General features: G+C 39.4%; 1 protein-coding gene across 1 annotated transcript in view; it reads right to left on the bottom strand.

The window, feature by feature from the left end:
- SPSB4 (splA/ryanodine receptor domain and SOCS box containing 4) overlaps positions 1 to 13,182 on the bottom strand; it is a 63,407-nt gene extending 50,225 nt beyond the window's left edge. Inside the window, exon 1 of the mRNA XM_009997353.1 lies at positions 12,489 to 13,182. Coding sequence (XP_009995655.1) covers positions 12,489 to 13,182 — 694 coding nt within the window. The remainder of the gene's footprint in view (positions 1 to 12,488) is intronic.
- Positions 13,183 to 15,297: the final 2,115 nt, after the last annotated feature.

Genomic DNA, 15,297 nt, shown 5'->3' on the forward strand with positions numbered 1-15,297 from the left:
TCTTGACATTGAACAAAAGCAATTACTTCTTCATAGTCACAGAAAATGGTTCTTTAGAAAAACAACTAGAAAAGCCAAACTAAAAAACAAGAACAAAAACACCACAAAAAGAAAACCAAAAGAACAACAACAAATTTTAGTTTATTCCGGGGGAAAAAAAATCAAATTCATATATATTCAAGGCACATTTAGACAGCTTTGTACAACTGCAATTTTATGACTGATTCACTTAGCTTACCCCAGTTTCTTCAAAGGTAATTTCTTATTTTTTACCTGAAAAGCCTATTTTTTAAGTACCATTTCTGCAAAACAACTCCAGAATATACAGAGCCCATTTTTCAAATCTGTGGGAATAGAGACAGTATGATTTCCAAATTAAATAAATGAAAAAGGATGAATAAAAGATGGCTCACAGACATCCACTCAGAAAAGGACAACAACGCACTGTTCTTCCCTGCCTCCTTAAAAAACAATTTTTTATAATACACACTGCAGAGAAACCAGAGAAACAACAAAACCCATACCTGCTTGCAAGCAGGAACCTCTCCTCCTTCACCAGCTAAATGAACAGAGAAGACTTTCTGCACAAGGAGATACCACTTACCAGCAGCCTGTGGACTTCAGACAAGTACCTATTATTACTGAGCTCCACAGAGGACCAGGGCATTATTGTCAAATTAGCATTGGAAAACAGATTTATCATCTGCCTTTTTGGCTCAAAATCTTAATCCCAAAAGCTTGAAAAACAAGATTTTTTACAGTTAAAGTGTGTTCTCATATTGGTTTTATAAATATGGTTTTCTTCATCAGCATCTGCATGGGTTAATATAAAGCAACCTGTGAAGTAGAGAGAGAGCACATGCAATTACCATTTTCACCTGCTCTAAGAGCAGGTCAGTTCCTATCAAAATCATAATTCCATGTAGTACTTCAAATACTAACCATGTGGAGCTAGACAAAAACTCTAGTATAAAAACCTAACCTTTTTTTAAAAAACTAACTCTGCAAAGGCAAAGTTGTGCTCTGAGGAGAGAACTTACCTAGAAGATAATAAAATTAATGGGGATGTACAGCTTATCTGGTTTACAAGGGTCACTAAACATACAACAGGGAGGAAAATAGTAAATAATGACTTATTGCAAGTGATTGTCAAAAATGGAAAAATACACAAATGCATAAAATGTTAATTCAACTCACTCCTGCCTAATGATACTTAGCATGATTTTTCTATTTTCATATATGAGTCTTCCTTCACATGCAAAGGACTTCATGACACTATCGAAAATCCTTGAAACCAGAATGCTGTCTGTGGGTCAGTTAGGATCTGTGACTATAAAATGTACATCTGTAAATACTACCTTAATGGCAGAATTCATAGAGTTCAGAATATTTACATTTGCAAGTATGCTGTTTGCTTCACAGTATATTAAGGAAAACTGACATGGTTACCAGACAGCTAGGAGAGCAAACCTTTTCCCTATTTAATTAAACATGCTTATTGCAACAGTTTATTAAGATGTCTTATAAATTAATGGTATACTTAAAGTGAATTTGTTATTTCAAAATGACATAATGGATAAGAAGCTCTTCAGTATACTACACTAAAAGTGACATTTAGATTTTATACTCTCTCATGTTTCATATACAAAGTGCTTCCTGATACTTGCATTTTAAGGAAGTTTCTATCAACACAGAAATCTGGGGAACAGAAAGCAGATTGTGGTTCCAGCCGACTAGTCTGACAAGAAGTTACTTGGAGCTCAGGGATTTGATGACCAGCACGTTCAACTGGGTCGCTGAGAAACCCATTCACCACAACAGTGAGATGGATGTTCTGGCTCTGAAATCAGCACTGCACAGGGAATGATGGGCCACTGGCACAATACACTGCTCCCCAACAGGAAATCTTTAACAACAGCAACACATTGCTGGGGAGGCCCATCTAAGTGTACAGACACACACCTCCACCCCAAAAAGGCATGTTTTAGACATTTTTGGAAATAGTCATCGTCTAGTATCTCAACACCACACCTGACCCCAGACATGTAGAGAACCAGATAAACTGTATGTGGGTAAGAAGGAGAAGTACAGAACTGCTGCTGCTCCACAGCCCAAGGAGCTGTGACAGCACAAACCCATTTGGTACAACGTCCACACCAGCATTCCATTTTTCTCTACCTCCATTCTGCTTAAAAGACAAACTTATTTGATAAATAATTCAACATTATTGTGTATGTGTGTGTATACATATATATATATATGCATTATGTATTAAAGGTGTTCAGAAAAAATGGGCCAGAGGAAATGCAGAAGTTCCTTTGCATAACTGATTAAGGAAAAAACGACTGCATTCTCAGGAAGCTGTTGTTTGCATACAGATGCTAGCACTGTTCATTATGCCAATTTACCATCTTCATTTCAGAAATGTTGCCCAGAATGATGAGAAAAGGCTGTAGCTCCAGCCTTTCCTAAACAGATGCTGGATTTTGAAAATGTTGGCATCACAGATGATTTAGCTTCTGTTTTACTCTGGGTCAATGTAATTATACAATGCCTTAAACTTCTAACTGTTGATCACTTATAAATGGAAATTAACAAATTCTTTTTAAGGTTACAAGATCTGTCACATAGAAATAACAGACTTTTTATTAAGTCTTCAGAAAATTAAGAATGAAGAAATTTAAAACACAAAAGTCCATCAGAAATTAATTAATAATATTTCAGTCATAAAAACCTGCAGTCTCACTGACACAGAAATATTAAGTTTACTCATTTCTACTCAAATTGAAAAGTTCAGTTGTAAAGTGACAAACAAAAGACCCTCTGAGATGCTAATATCATCACAGTGATTCCTGTAAAGTTCATACTGAAAACACAGCAGACATTTGTCCAAGTTCTTTCACTTACTCAGCCTCTTACTTTGACTTACAAAAACAAGTGGTTACCAGTGGTCAGGAAAGCCCTGAATGGCTGTGCTTAACACCAGGAGTAGCCAGGTGAATTTTCACTTCCTATCTTAAGGCTGGGGCTGGAATCTGAGCTCCTGTGATCCTGCCAGAAAAACTGCTAATGAAAAGCAAAGAAAGTCAAGTAGGCATGTCTGGTCATTCAGGTGCTTGGGTAGCCCTGACCTTTCCTTCCCACGTGCTCCTTGACTTATCACATCAACTACACTACTTTTGCCCAAATCTCAGCATCTTTTGTTTTTTAACCTTCTTACCATACCTCTCTGCCTTACCTCTTCCTTTTAAGCACTAGTACCTTCTTCAAATTTGCTTTTTCAAATATATTTTCCTAGATCTCGCTGGCACTTTTCACTTTACCTCTTACTAATCCTCTCTCCTTGGCACACACTTTTTTCTGTTGCCTGTCTCTCATGGCATTGTTCACTATTTGTACACTAGAGCCCTTTTCCCAGGGGCCTGTTCCCACAGCTTTAACATTTACATCTCAATTTAAATGAAAAGTAAAGTATGTGTTAGCATTATTTCCCTCCCGAGACAAGAAAATACCATTGAAGCTGGTTTCCTAACGTAACACCAATGCAATTACATTCCCTGAAGTCTCCATGCACCATGTGAAGCTATCCTCCTTTCCCAAATTGTCATGAACAAATTATTCATAAGTACAAAAGGACTGGCTGTAACCAAACACTTAATGGACTGCAGATTTTGCAGGATGTTTAAAGTTTCCCTTCTGATCTCTCTGAACTTTGGCCTTCATTTGTTTATACAGACAGAGGCCAATAGGTCATATCACTAAAATCAGCAAACTGTTTACACATATGGCAAGTAGGCATGGAGCTGAAACGTAGTCATGGCTACGACCATACACAGCACATTAAAGCAATTACTTTAGTTAAAACAACAAAGATACAGTGAGTCCATAAACATGGTGAGGAGACCTTCCAGGGCAGTGAAACCGAGTATGAGCTAGGAAATGAATTGACATTTCTTCAGAAGCCAAAACGCACATTTCCGCCTAGTCTAACCCAGGTCCCTTACTGTAACGGTGCTTGTATCATAAAAAGCTGCAACCTTTGATACCATCAGTGTTAATTTTTTAAGTGCAAGTGCAACTTCAGCACTGTGGCAGCAAACACTACTGCAAAGACTGTAGAAGTTTACAAAGCAAGGCTGGCAGAGAGGCTGTCCCTGAGGTTAGGTACACTCCAAGCAGGCTGCTGGGCTGCATCTGTTTGAACACCAGATTCAGATATGGTGTCCATGGTTGGATGATGCATTTCACCAAGAGGCAACTGACTGAGAAGTTCTTTGTTCAGTGAAAACTCATTATTTTCATAATACTTATGCTAGCTTTAAAACTAATCTTAGTTATTAAAAAAAAATTATAATTGCTTAAAATAAATAATTCCTAAGCCTTTAAAAATTGTTTTAACCTTTAAAAAGAAAGATCTTTTAAAAAGCCTCTCCAAACAGCGTATTTTTTGTGTATTAATTACTTAGAAATGAGCTGTTTTCAGACGCATAAAGTGTCTCAATTTCGGAGGTGTAAATGGGGTACTATTATAACCCCCATTGGTTTGTTTTGATGACTAGAAGAATGTATTTTTTTAGAAATTACAGCCTCTCTAAGAGAATAACAAAAAAAGGAAAATACTATAAGAAATGAGGAAACAGCATTTAAGAAAAACTATTTTTTTACACGCATCTATGAAATTTGTCTTTTCTTAGGCATGTCCATGGAAAGTACAGGTATATTGCTGATCTGAGGTAACACTGGACACCTGCCTCTCTCAATTAGTCTACTCTGAACAAGCATCACCAAAAATATTTTATCCTATATTCCTAGCAAATAACCTTCCCATTGCAACAGACAATGTCAGCACCAATTCTGAAGATGTGCAGCTCCAAACCAGTCATGCAGGATCCTGGCCAACACAGAGAAGGCTATATGAAATGCTCAGCTTGTTTCAAATTAGCAACAGAAATCCTCTTAGGAGTGTCAGCATTTTATCTTCTGTATTTCACTACTAACACAAAAATATAATTTTTAAACAACTGAAAGAATCCTGGTAGTTCTTACACATGAAGTTCAGTCATGACAGTAACTTCTTACATAGCGTCTCCTCTGCCTCAATCCCAAGTTTCAGTGCTCAAGACTGAAATGCCCCCATCTTACACTTACAGTATTGGAGGATTTTCAGCAAAAACTCTGTTTTGGTAACAGGTCTGAAGATAGACATGACCATCAGTTCCATCCCAAAACAATTTAAAGTGAAAGACAAAAGTTATTCAAATTCTATATATACACAAAAATCAAAACCAGAGGAGGGAGAGCTTTGATCCAGTCCTGTCCTCATTAGCAGGACTTTAAATTTGTTATCTTCAAAGGGCAACACAAAACTGAATCTGAGAACACAGAGAAACTATAAAATACACCAGCTCACAGACAGAGGACTGGGGAGAAAAGATTCAAGAAAAAAACATTGTCAGAAAAGGAATACAAAAGGATGACTTTCAGCAGAACTGACCACCTTTTACCAGAGTGAAACACTATCTGAGAGAAAGTGGGACACAGCATAGCTGAAGGCTGTCAAGCTCAGAATTACAGTTCCAAAAAGCCAATTCCACTTGGCCAGTTGCCAACTTCGGAGTGTCTGACTTCACAGCTTCAGCATCACTTGAACACATTGTTGCTGCTGGGGCAGCTTGCCTCCCATTTACACAGGGAGGTAGACAGCACCATCACTGCTTTCAGTGGAACCATCTGCAGACAATAGCAGCATTTCTGGATGTGCTCATTTTCGGGCACACTGCCTGTAGATTTACAATAAAAATATGGGGTTTGCTGTAATCTGAAGACTGGTATATAAATTGCCACTCACTGTAATATACTCCAGGAAGATCAGGGTCTTCTTGTGTTTATCCTTTTTAAGTGGAATTTGATTTGCTCTGCACCTAAACGAGAAATTAGGTTGCTCTCTCCCTCTCCTAACAGACAAGCTACACTGTCTTCAAGGGAAGAAAAAGAGGCCATCTGCAAAAAAAGCCTGTGATTAGACACTTCTATTGCTACAGAGACAAATAAAGTAGTATCTTCAGAAGAAATATAACCTACAAAGAAACCTGTATGAAATCACAGCCAAAAAGGACAAAGCATGAACATTTTTAGCAATAAAGAAAACATACCACTGGACAATATATTGTAGAAGTATCATTGTTTGCACTGAAGTCTGGATTTATGCTCTATAACGCCCAACAGATAGAACAAAGCCAAAAATAAATACCCTTTACAAATTTCCACTTTTAATACAAACCTGTGAGAATTAATTCACGTTGCTGAGCAATTCCAGCATCAAGCTGGTTAAGCAAAGTCACCATATTTGTGTGATGCAGCTCAGGGTTGCGATTAACAGAGCAGTTTCCTTATAACTGTCAGATTTGGCAGTTGCCATGGTACCTCTATGAACCAGTGGGAGAAAAAGCACAGGTATGTCAGGATGCAAATAAACCATAACACAGCTGTGGGCTACTGATGCTTGTTCTGAGCCTGCAGAGCAACTGAACTTAAAATAAGGCTTGCCAGCACCTTCTTGTATTTTAAGCCAATGATGGCTCGATTCCCTGCTAAATAAACAAAGTAGACTAGTTTGTAAGGGGGGGGGGGCGCGGAAACCCCACTGTTACCTGTAAAGCTAATAAGCGTCTTAGATTGCCTGAGGAGTCTCTAATATTGGAGGTCTTAATAGGTCGAACTCGCATAAAACAAGACAGGACTAAATTTAGAACCAAAGGAGTTTGAGATTTTTATACCTACATACCTTCATAAACAAGTATTTGCTACCAACCTGAGGTAATCAGATTATTCTCTGCATGATGACAATTAATTTATACAAATGAAAATATGTAATTACGCAATATTCACCTAAAACCACAAATATTCAACATTCACCTGAAAACATTCAATATTCACCTGACAATAACATTACAAAGACCACTCACACTTACAGCTAAAGCCACAATCTTAAATCTGAAATGTCCTTCCTCTGGAGGAATGACACTGTAGCTAATGTTCTACTGTTATCAACAACAAAAACTGTCCTTGCCCAAGTTAGGGATAAGAAGGAAAAAAAAAAAAGGTAAGAATTTATTAATAATAACAGTGTGGTAACAAAAGAAGAGAAAGAGAGGGGAGGAAATAATGGGAAGGATTGAATAGAAGAAACGTATCTTGGAGAGAGAGATGCAATGCAGAGACCACCAAGAAGGGGACAGTGTAGTGTTTTCAACCTGCTGAGAAAAGGCTGAGAATTAATTAGGAAATGTCAATAAATTTGGATTAAAGGACAAAGAATGCACTTAAGCCCAGGGAAGGGGGTGCACGTGGAGGAAGACAAAAAAAACCCAAACAAACAACCCAGCAATGAGGTATCTGATTCCTGAAGTAAGAACTGAAAATGCTGGTTCCTGTTAAATTATCTCAAAAGCTGAAGACTGCTTTGTCACAGCATTAGCTGCTAAATTAGGACTGTTTCACACTTTAATTGTATAAGAGCTTGCCAACTTGCATTTGCCAACTATGCTGAAATCCTGGCCAAACTTTTATTTCCGTTGTAACCTCCAGAGTAACGTATTATATAAATATCATATAAACCAAACACTTTCAGATCGGAAACAAAAAAAAAAAATTTAAAAAATTGAAAAATATTTAAGGGAAACCCCAGAAAGTGGGATGACAGATTATATGTTTCTCTTGACAGTTCAAAAATCTGCTATTCTGAATTAAGATTTCTTTATGGTAAAAAGGCCTCCAAGGAGAAAAGCCCCTATTTCTAATTAGTATTTGTAGTATGTTAAGAGTCAGACTGACGCAAGTTAAAATAAACTAAAAAGAGTGGGAAAGAGGAAAGAAGTTGTGCTTAGCTCCATAGCTCCAAATTTGTTATTTTAGCTTTGAAACATCATCCTTATTTCACAACATTAGTCACATGCAACCTAAAGTCTGAAAGTGACCCACAGGTGAACCTGTGGTCTTCAAGATTCAGAGCAAAATGTTCAAACAGACTCCACATCCCAAAACTCCTTCAGCTGTACCAGCAAACCAAGGGGATGTGCCCTGAGCCCCCTCCTCTCTCCTTCCCCACACCTGCAAGGCAGGACAGCCCCAAAGCCTCTTCTCAGCAACAGCAGAAAAACCTCAGAGAGGCAGGAGACAAAGGGACCCCCCTCTCGCAGGCATCCTAGGAGAGAAGAGGGAGTGAAGCCCCAGAAACAAGAACTGCTGTTTCTGGGTCTCAATGCAGGAGCAGAAACAGCTCCCTGAACTGAGTCAATGCTCTCCAGACATCCTCAGGTTTATGGCTGCACCACAGCAGATGCAGCAAACAGGATGCTGGCACATAAAAACAGGACCTCAGATTTTCTGCTTGGACAATTGCTTTAATCCACCTATTCATTCATCATAAGTAAGCTTGAAGCATGTACTTAGAATATTATTTCTGTTTCATTTGAGGATGTAAATAGTTACAGATGATAAAAAACATGAGGCTGTCTGCTGCAGGGGTAAGTAACAGCTGCCAGAGAGCCCAGGGACCCATGTCACTAAGTACCAAATGTTACAAGAAGAATCCGTAGGTTAGAATATGAACTAGTACACACAGATGTTTCCCATAAATTACATTTGTAAGTAAAGTCTTTTCTTTTGAGACAAATGCTTCCAGCTTCCTGAACTTGACAATTAGGCTTATTTTCAAAATTGTGTAAGGGCTATGCCAGGTCTAGCACAAGAACTACACTGGACCATCAAGCTCAATAGCCATTCTTGCACACCTAAACAGCAAAAAGGAACATAAATACCACAAAAAAAAAAAAAAAAAAAAAAAAAAGAAACCTAGGAGTTACCTTATTGGATTTTCTATGGATCACCTATTATTATTATTACTATATACAGAACACAGACCATCTGCTTTGCTCTTCCACAGCAATTCAGGACAGGGCAGAGCCAGATTCGTAATGCACTTACTAAAAAGTATTTTGAGTTCTGGAAGTCAAAATACTGACTGTTCCAGCAGGTATTTTTAAGGATCAAAATAAATCACTCTATTCAACTCACATACTCAATGACCAAGTTTCCAACATGGCACCTTTACATTGTCCTTGCATAGCTTTCTTTAAACACACAACTACTAATGTACCATTTGTGACCTGCAATGCACCTTCACACAGATTTTTTACTATTATTCTGTTCCAGTCTATGAACAGTCTTCAGGATTCCTCATCAGAACACAGATACTAATAACCTAGCTTTTTTTCAACATGCACGTACTCTGATGATAGAAGTATCTGAAAAATAACATATACCACATTTATATTATTTGGGTTTTTTAATTATTACAGACTCAGAAGTCTGACGTAAATTCTGGTAAACCTCAGGCACTGGACAAACATCAGTGTGATAAATACTGATAGCATTTGATCCAAGAAGTTCATCCTGGGAAGAACAGAACACAATGTTCTTATGATAAGCACTTTCCATACTGCCCCCTGCCTTCCCTCTCAAACTCTGACAAATACTTGCAATTTTGAGTCTCTCAAATCAGAGTGAAAAACTGTCTGGTGGAAGTCACAGCACATCATCATGTGACGGTCAAAGTAGCTTCTGAAGCAAAATACTCTGGATATCAGATGCAGCTGGAAGAAATACGATTCATTTTACAGCATTATTCTAGGCGCGATATCCAGAGTGCAGAGGGCACACACAGGTTTTTGATCTTTGACCTGCAGCCTTATCCTTTTATGATTCTGAGATCTATGCAGTAACTAACCAACTTCCAAGTCCTCCTCATCTCTATACCACTACAACATATGTTTAAAGCCATTGCAGCTGCACAAGCCCATCATTTGGCCTTTTCACTCTTTCACTCCCACAGGCCTTTCACTCTTTGCCAGGCAACTGAAATATCCAGGCCTTTAAAGCATTCAGAGGTCTTCTACTTAAATAGCAAGTGTTGAAAACACTAGAAATCCCTGCAGTCCAGGTCTCCATTTGCTCTGTAAGACACCACATAAACAACCATTGCAAGCTGTGGTATGCATTCTGAGCAGTGACAATCAATCACAAAACAGCAAGTTACAAGTCACCATTTGACAGCACGGTTTCAACAACTGCTCAGTTACTACTGCCAGATGTACCAAAAGCTGCAATCAGCAGTGAGAGAAACTTTTTTTTTGGGGGGGAGGAGGGAGGAGGGTGTGGGAAGAGAGAATAGAATTCTTAAGGTTAAAAGCAAGAAACCAACAAAAAAATAAATCCCACATATGGTTATGTTCAACTGTATTTAAATTTATAAATGCAACAGCAACATCTCACTCTTCTACTCCAATTTTCACAACAATAAACAATTATCAAAACCTGTAATAAGTGCTAGGAGAACGAATATGAAGAGTGTCACGTCCAAGATCGCAGTGTTACACAACGTATTCCTATCTGGCTGGACAAAAGTGCTTCTAGCAGAAAAGGTGTTTGCTTTAGAGCACCAGCTAAACAAGCTACTTTAGTTTCTTGAATGCTGTTTTTGTTGCAGGACAGTGATGGATCAGTGCACATGTGATAACAAATGATGTGATTCCAGGATGTCAAACTGCCCCACGGCAAAATGGCTTTAAACTTCCTCTTCACATGATCAGATTAACACTCAGGCCCACATAAAAGTTTAGATTACAAGTTTAATTTAGCCATGAGTTCACAATTAAAAAAAGACTACTTTGACTTGCTCAGGGATAGTTAAGGAAGATATCCCGCCTCCTCCAGCAAAATTATCCCACGAGAAACCGGATGGGAATTTTTCTCTCTGCCATCTCAGACCACAGCTATCCTTCTCTTCTTAGCTCTTTTTATTTTGTAATTTCTACCAAACTCATTCACACTCTCCTCCTGTTTTCATGTTTCTAGAGCTCCCCTGAGCAGCCCTGTGAAGGCTAGAAAAGGAATGCAGAACGATTCCTTGTGTGGACGTGGTGGACCAAGCTGAGCTGTACTTTGCTTAGTTTGGCAGACATTCCCAGTATTATAAAAACTGCTTTCACACACAAATATTCAGTTTGCAAAAGTATCTCTCCCCCACCACCCTCCAAAAAAAAAAAAAAAAAATCTGCAGCAAGCTGTCAGCACAATACTCTTTGCAAGGTCTGAGTAATTGCAAAATACTTATAATCCTCCTCCCCTGTACAAAAGCCCTCAGGAAGTTGCTATTGATCATCTGGCTGCAATAACCTGCAGGGCTTCTATGAATAAAGATTCTTTCCTCCAGTGCTTATTAGAGATGTTTATGAAAATGTAATCTTAAATGGGGTCAAACGATTTAATTATGTTTCTACTTTGTATGTCAGATAGAAGGCTATTGAGCAGAGAATTAATTTTTTACAGAAACAAAAATCAGCCCACCCCACCCTAACTGAACAGAAAATTCCCTCAGAAAGCTGGAAGTGAAAGGCAGACGTTGTTATTTTTCTCTTTTTCTCAGACCAAGCTCCATTCATAAAATCCAAAAACCATGAACATTTCCTTCATTCTCCTATTTTTGTTATGTCTAGATATTGATATTTTTGGTTCCTCCTATGGCTCAGATAATAGTCTTAAAAAAGAATGAAGTTCCACTTGCTACCTGCTTCAGCCTCCTACTCCCCCATTCACAGCAGCAGATAAACCAACCATAGATAACTGGGCAGAACAGAATGTCCTCTGAGCTGCACATGGACCCAGCAGAGTGCACGGCTTTGTGAGCAGTGGGAAGAACTGGACAAGATCCATTTCTGCAACTCATCTTCTGGTGGGCTGCTACTGCAAGGTCACCGCAGCAACATGCTGCTCTCCTTACTACATAATGACTCTTTAGATCAAAAATAGCTAATATGCTTATCCAAACTCTCCCTGTTTCTGGAGAAGAAAATACCCTGAGAGAACACCTTCTGAAATGAACCAAGGAACAGAACTCTCCTTCAGAAGAACCACTGAAAGCAGTATTTGACCTGAGCTCCCACGTTTCTTGAGAATCCATAGCTAATTCTGAGGGTCCTGGAAAGGCAGCTATGGAAAGAAAACCTACTGGCCTGAATTCAAGTATGTTTATGTACACCATGTAAGAGTTCCCACTACTAGAGGAAATTTTTACAAGATCCACAAATCCTATTTGGAAAACCACGGATTTAAAACATATCCTCCAGTAAACAAGAGTTTTACTGTTATAAATATACTGAGGAAGTTTCCCAATAACTTTTTTCTCAGTCTGTTCAGTGTTGTGGCACACAGATTTCTTGTGACCCTGCTTGCCAAAAGGGAAAATATTTTTATACAATCCATATCATCATTACAAGACAGAAGAGTAATAGCTGCTAATTGTGGGCAGTAACTATGGGATGCCACAGTGGACACCCCTACCCCTCAGCACACTCTGTTCACAACATGAGGATAAAAAAAAAGTCCTTGATAAGAAAAGTGGAAAGAAAGTGTAATGAAGAAACACTTACGGTCAAGCCCGTTGATGTATCTCATTGTAATTTCACAGTGCCCCCAAACTGCACTGACTATGGGGTAAAGTTTTTTCCCTTTTAGTCCCCTGAAGGCCACTCCAAGATACTGTCCATCTACCATGAAGCTCAGTGTCCCTTCATCCATATCCAAAACCACCAGCAAGGAGTCTGGGAGTACAAATGACTCATCCGGTTCCAAAAAGACAGGATACGTCACCCCAGGCTGGTTTTTACAATTGTGGTAGAGTTTGTTGCGTCCCAGATCCCAGCCCCACGACTCACTATTGCTTCCAACCAGCGACGTGTATCCCACTGAGTGCAGCGGAGCTTCGGCTGTGGAGACCCCCACCACAGCATGAGTTCCTCGTTGCCTTGTGGGCCAGTGGATCTGCCAGACATGCAGGCCTCTCGTGTAGCCAACTTTGCCCCTGATGCAATCTGTGCTTTGGGCGACCGGGTGTCTGTGAAAAGTCAGTTTATCATCTTCCTTCACAAATATGTTTAAGGAGCGATCTTCATTGTTCCAGGCATGTTTATACTGGACCTCCAGCTTGGCAGGGGGCATATCCAACAGCATGTCCAGTCGTGCCGGCTTGCAAAAATCTGGGCCTCTCAGCTCTCGTTTAACAGGTCTATACGAGGTCTCCCTCACATCCACAGACTTTATGCTCCCTGAGATTTTCTGGCCCATTGCTTGGCTGCAGGTTTACAAAGGAGAAAGAAAAGTTGACTTTGGCCCAATGTTACCTCATGAAAGCACTTTTACACTGAGCCAGTGACCTGACAAGCTGACTAGATTTACTTCTCCTCTTTGGAGCTTTTTAGCAGCAATGTTTTCACAGAAAGAAATGCTCCTGAAAGAAAGCAGAAAGTTTCCAGTTAGTTTAAGAAAGCCAACAGAAAAGCCACAGAATATTTTTCAAGAACTTCTTCTCATCCCTACTAGTTATTTTAAACATTAGAGCTGACAATTCGCCACTTCTTGCTCAGTATCCTGCAGCACTAACCAGCCTGCCAGCAGGATACTCTGAGCCCACCAGCATACAGAGCGCAGACAGTCATTTCCTCCAATTCATCATAGGATGCAGACATTCCCCACCTTCTGCCCTTCCACCCATTTTGTCTGGCCAAGTTCACAGCAGCCCCAAAGAAGGTGCATGCTATTCCCCAGCAGCAGCAATCAACGTGACGCTGAGAGGCAGCTTTACTTTCACTTGTGCTTTTGATTTCCAGTCTCAGAAACACACACTAAGTCAGAGTCTCCTTTTATTTCTAGCTGCTGTCTCCCCTGGGCCCTGGTGACACAGGGCTTCAGGTTCTGCGTCATTATTAAAACAAATGCAGCCAACAACAAACAGCTGCGAATTTTATCTGTTCACTTTCAATATGCCCTGTCCTTTAATAAAACAAAAATTCATCAAGCTTTAGTTTTTCATAGAATCATAGAATCTTAGGGGCTGGAAGGGACCTCGAGAGATCATCTAGTCCAACCCCCCTGCCAGAGCAGGGTCACCTAGAGTACATCACACAGGAACTCATCCAGGTGGGTTTTGAATGTCTCCAGTGAGGGAGACTCCACAACCTCCCTGGGCAGTCTGTTCCAGTGCTCTGTCACTTTATAAAGGATCTAAAAAAAGAAGAGAGGTAAAGAGGGTAGAGGAGGCATGGAAGGACAAATTAAGAACGGCAATTTCATTTCTTCATCAGACTCATCTATATGGGCAGCTACTACAACTGGATATTTCTTTATCCTACTGCACAGCAGGCTAATCCAAAGTTCCTACATTACAGTATTAAGCTGATATAAAGGAGTGGAACACAGTAAGACACATTAATGAAAACACATGATTTTGAAATCTATCTTTCTGTGCCTCCACAGACAAATACGACGTGACTGGAAGTGGTCAAAAGCACCCAGAAAAGATTCTTTTGCAGCCTGGATAAGTTAGATTCGTTCACCTTTTAGAGCTCAGATGGAGTACAAGGGGACGCCAAGAACCTCTAAAAATACCAAGGGATAAAAATGAAGACAAAGTCCTATAAACTTAAGTAGATGACTGACACGGGATCGAATAAAGTACCTGCACCAGCAGACACATTTCTGCCTTCCAGCAAAGGAAGTGCCAACTCCAGGAATGCTCAAATATAGCTGAGGAGACCCACTCTATTTACTGACACAGTGATGAAGTGTTTAAATAAGAAGGAACAGTCACCAGACTCTCAAAATCCTGAAAAACCTAAGTGACAACTGGTTTTCAGAAAGCACTAAACAGCAGAGAGGGGCATAGATGTCTTGCAAAAAATATCTTGCAAGACTTTAATTGGTCAGTCAAAAATCCACATTCCTCCTTTTAAAGAACTTCTATCTCAGATACACTGTTTCGTTGCCAAGATTGCTGCAAGGCAATCAGTAGGAAACATGAGCCCACAAGGAAATAAAAAGGGAAGTCTAGGAAAATACTATCCAACCATGTTTTAGAAGTGAATGAGGTCCTTCCAGTATTTACAGTGGTCAATTCCATGTAAAGCGTTTTCTGTATTTATTCAAAATAGTAATGAAACAATGCCCAAGTTATGTGAAAGCTTCATTTCAAAACAAGGGAGTAAAAAGTTGGTTTTCAAATCCATGTGACAGGTTTCTGTATAAAAATACTGTATCCTAGTAGTTGGTCCCAGATGGGTATATGTGCACATCTGAGCATAAAATAACTATCTCTTTGCACCTAATTTAATCTATAAAATCAAAATGAAACATAACCCCCCAAGTTCCTCTTATCATGCTACAGGAATATTCAGAATAATTGAC

The sequence above is a fragment of the Chaetura pelagica genome, unplaced genomic scaffold (assembly GCF_000747805.2).
Source record: "Chaetura pelagica isolate M959 unplaced genomic scaffold, ChaPel_1.0 scaffold695, whole genome shotgun sequence".
Classification (NCBI taxonomy): domain Eukaryota; kingdom Metazoa; phylum Chordata; class Aves; order Apodiformes; family Apodidae; genus Chaetura; species Chaetura pelagica.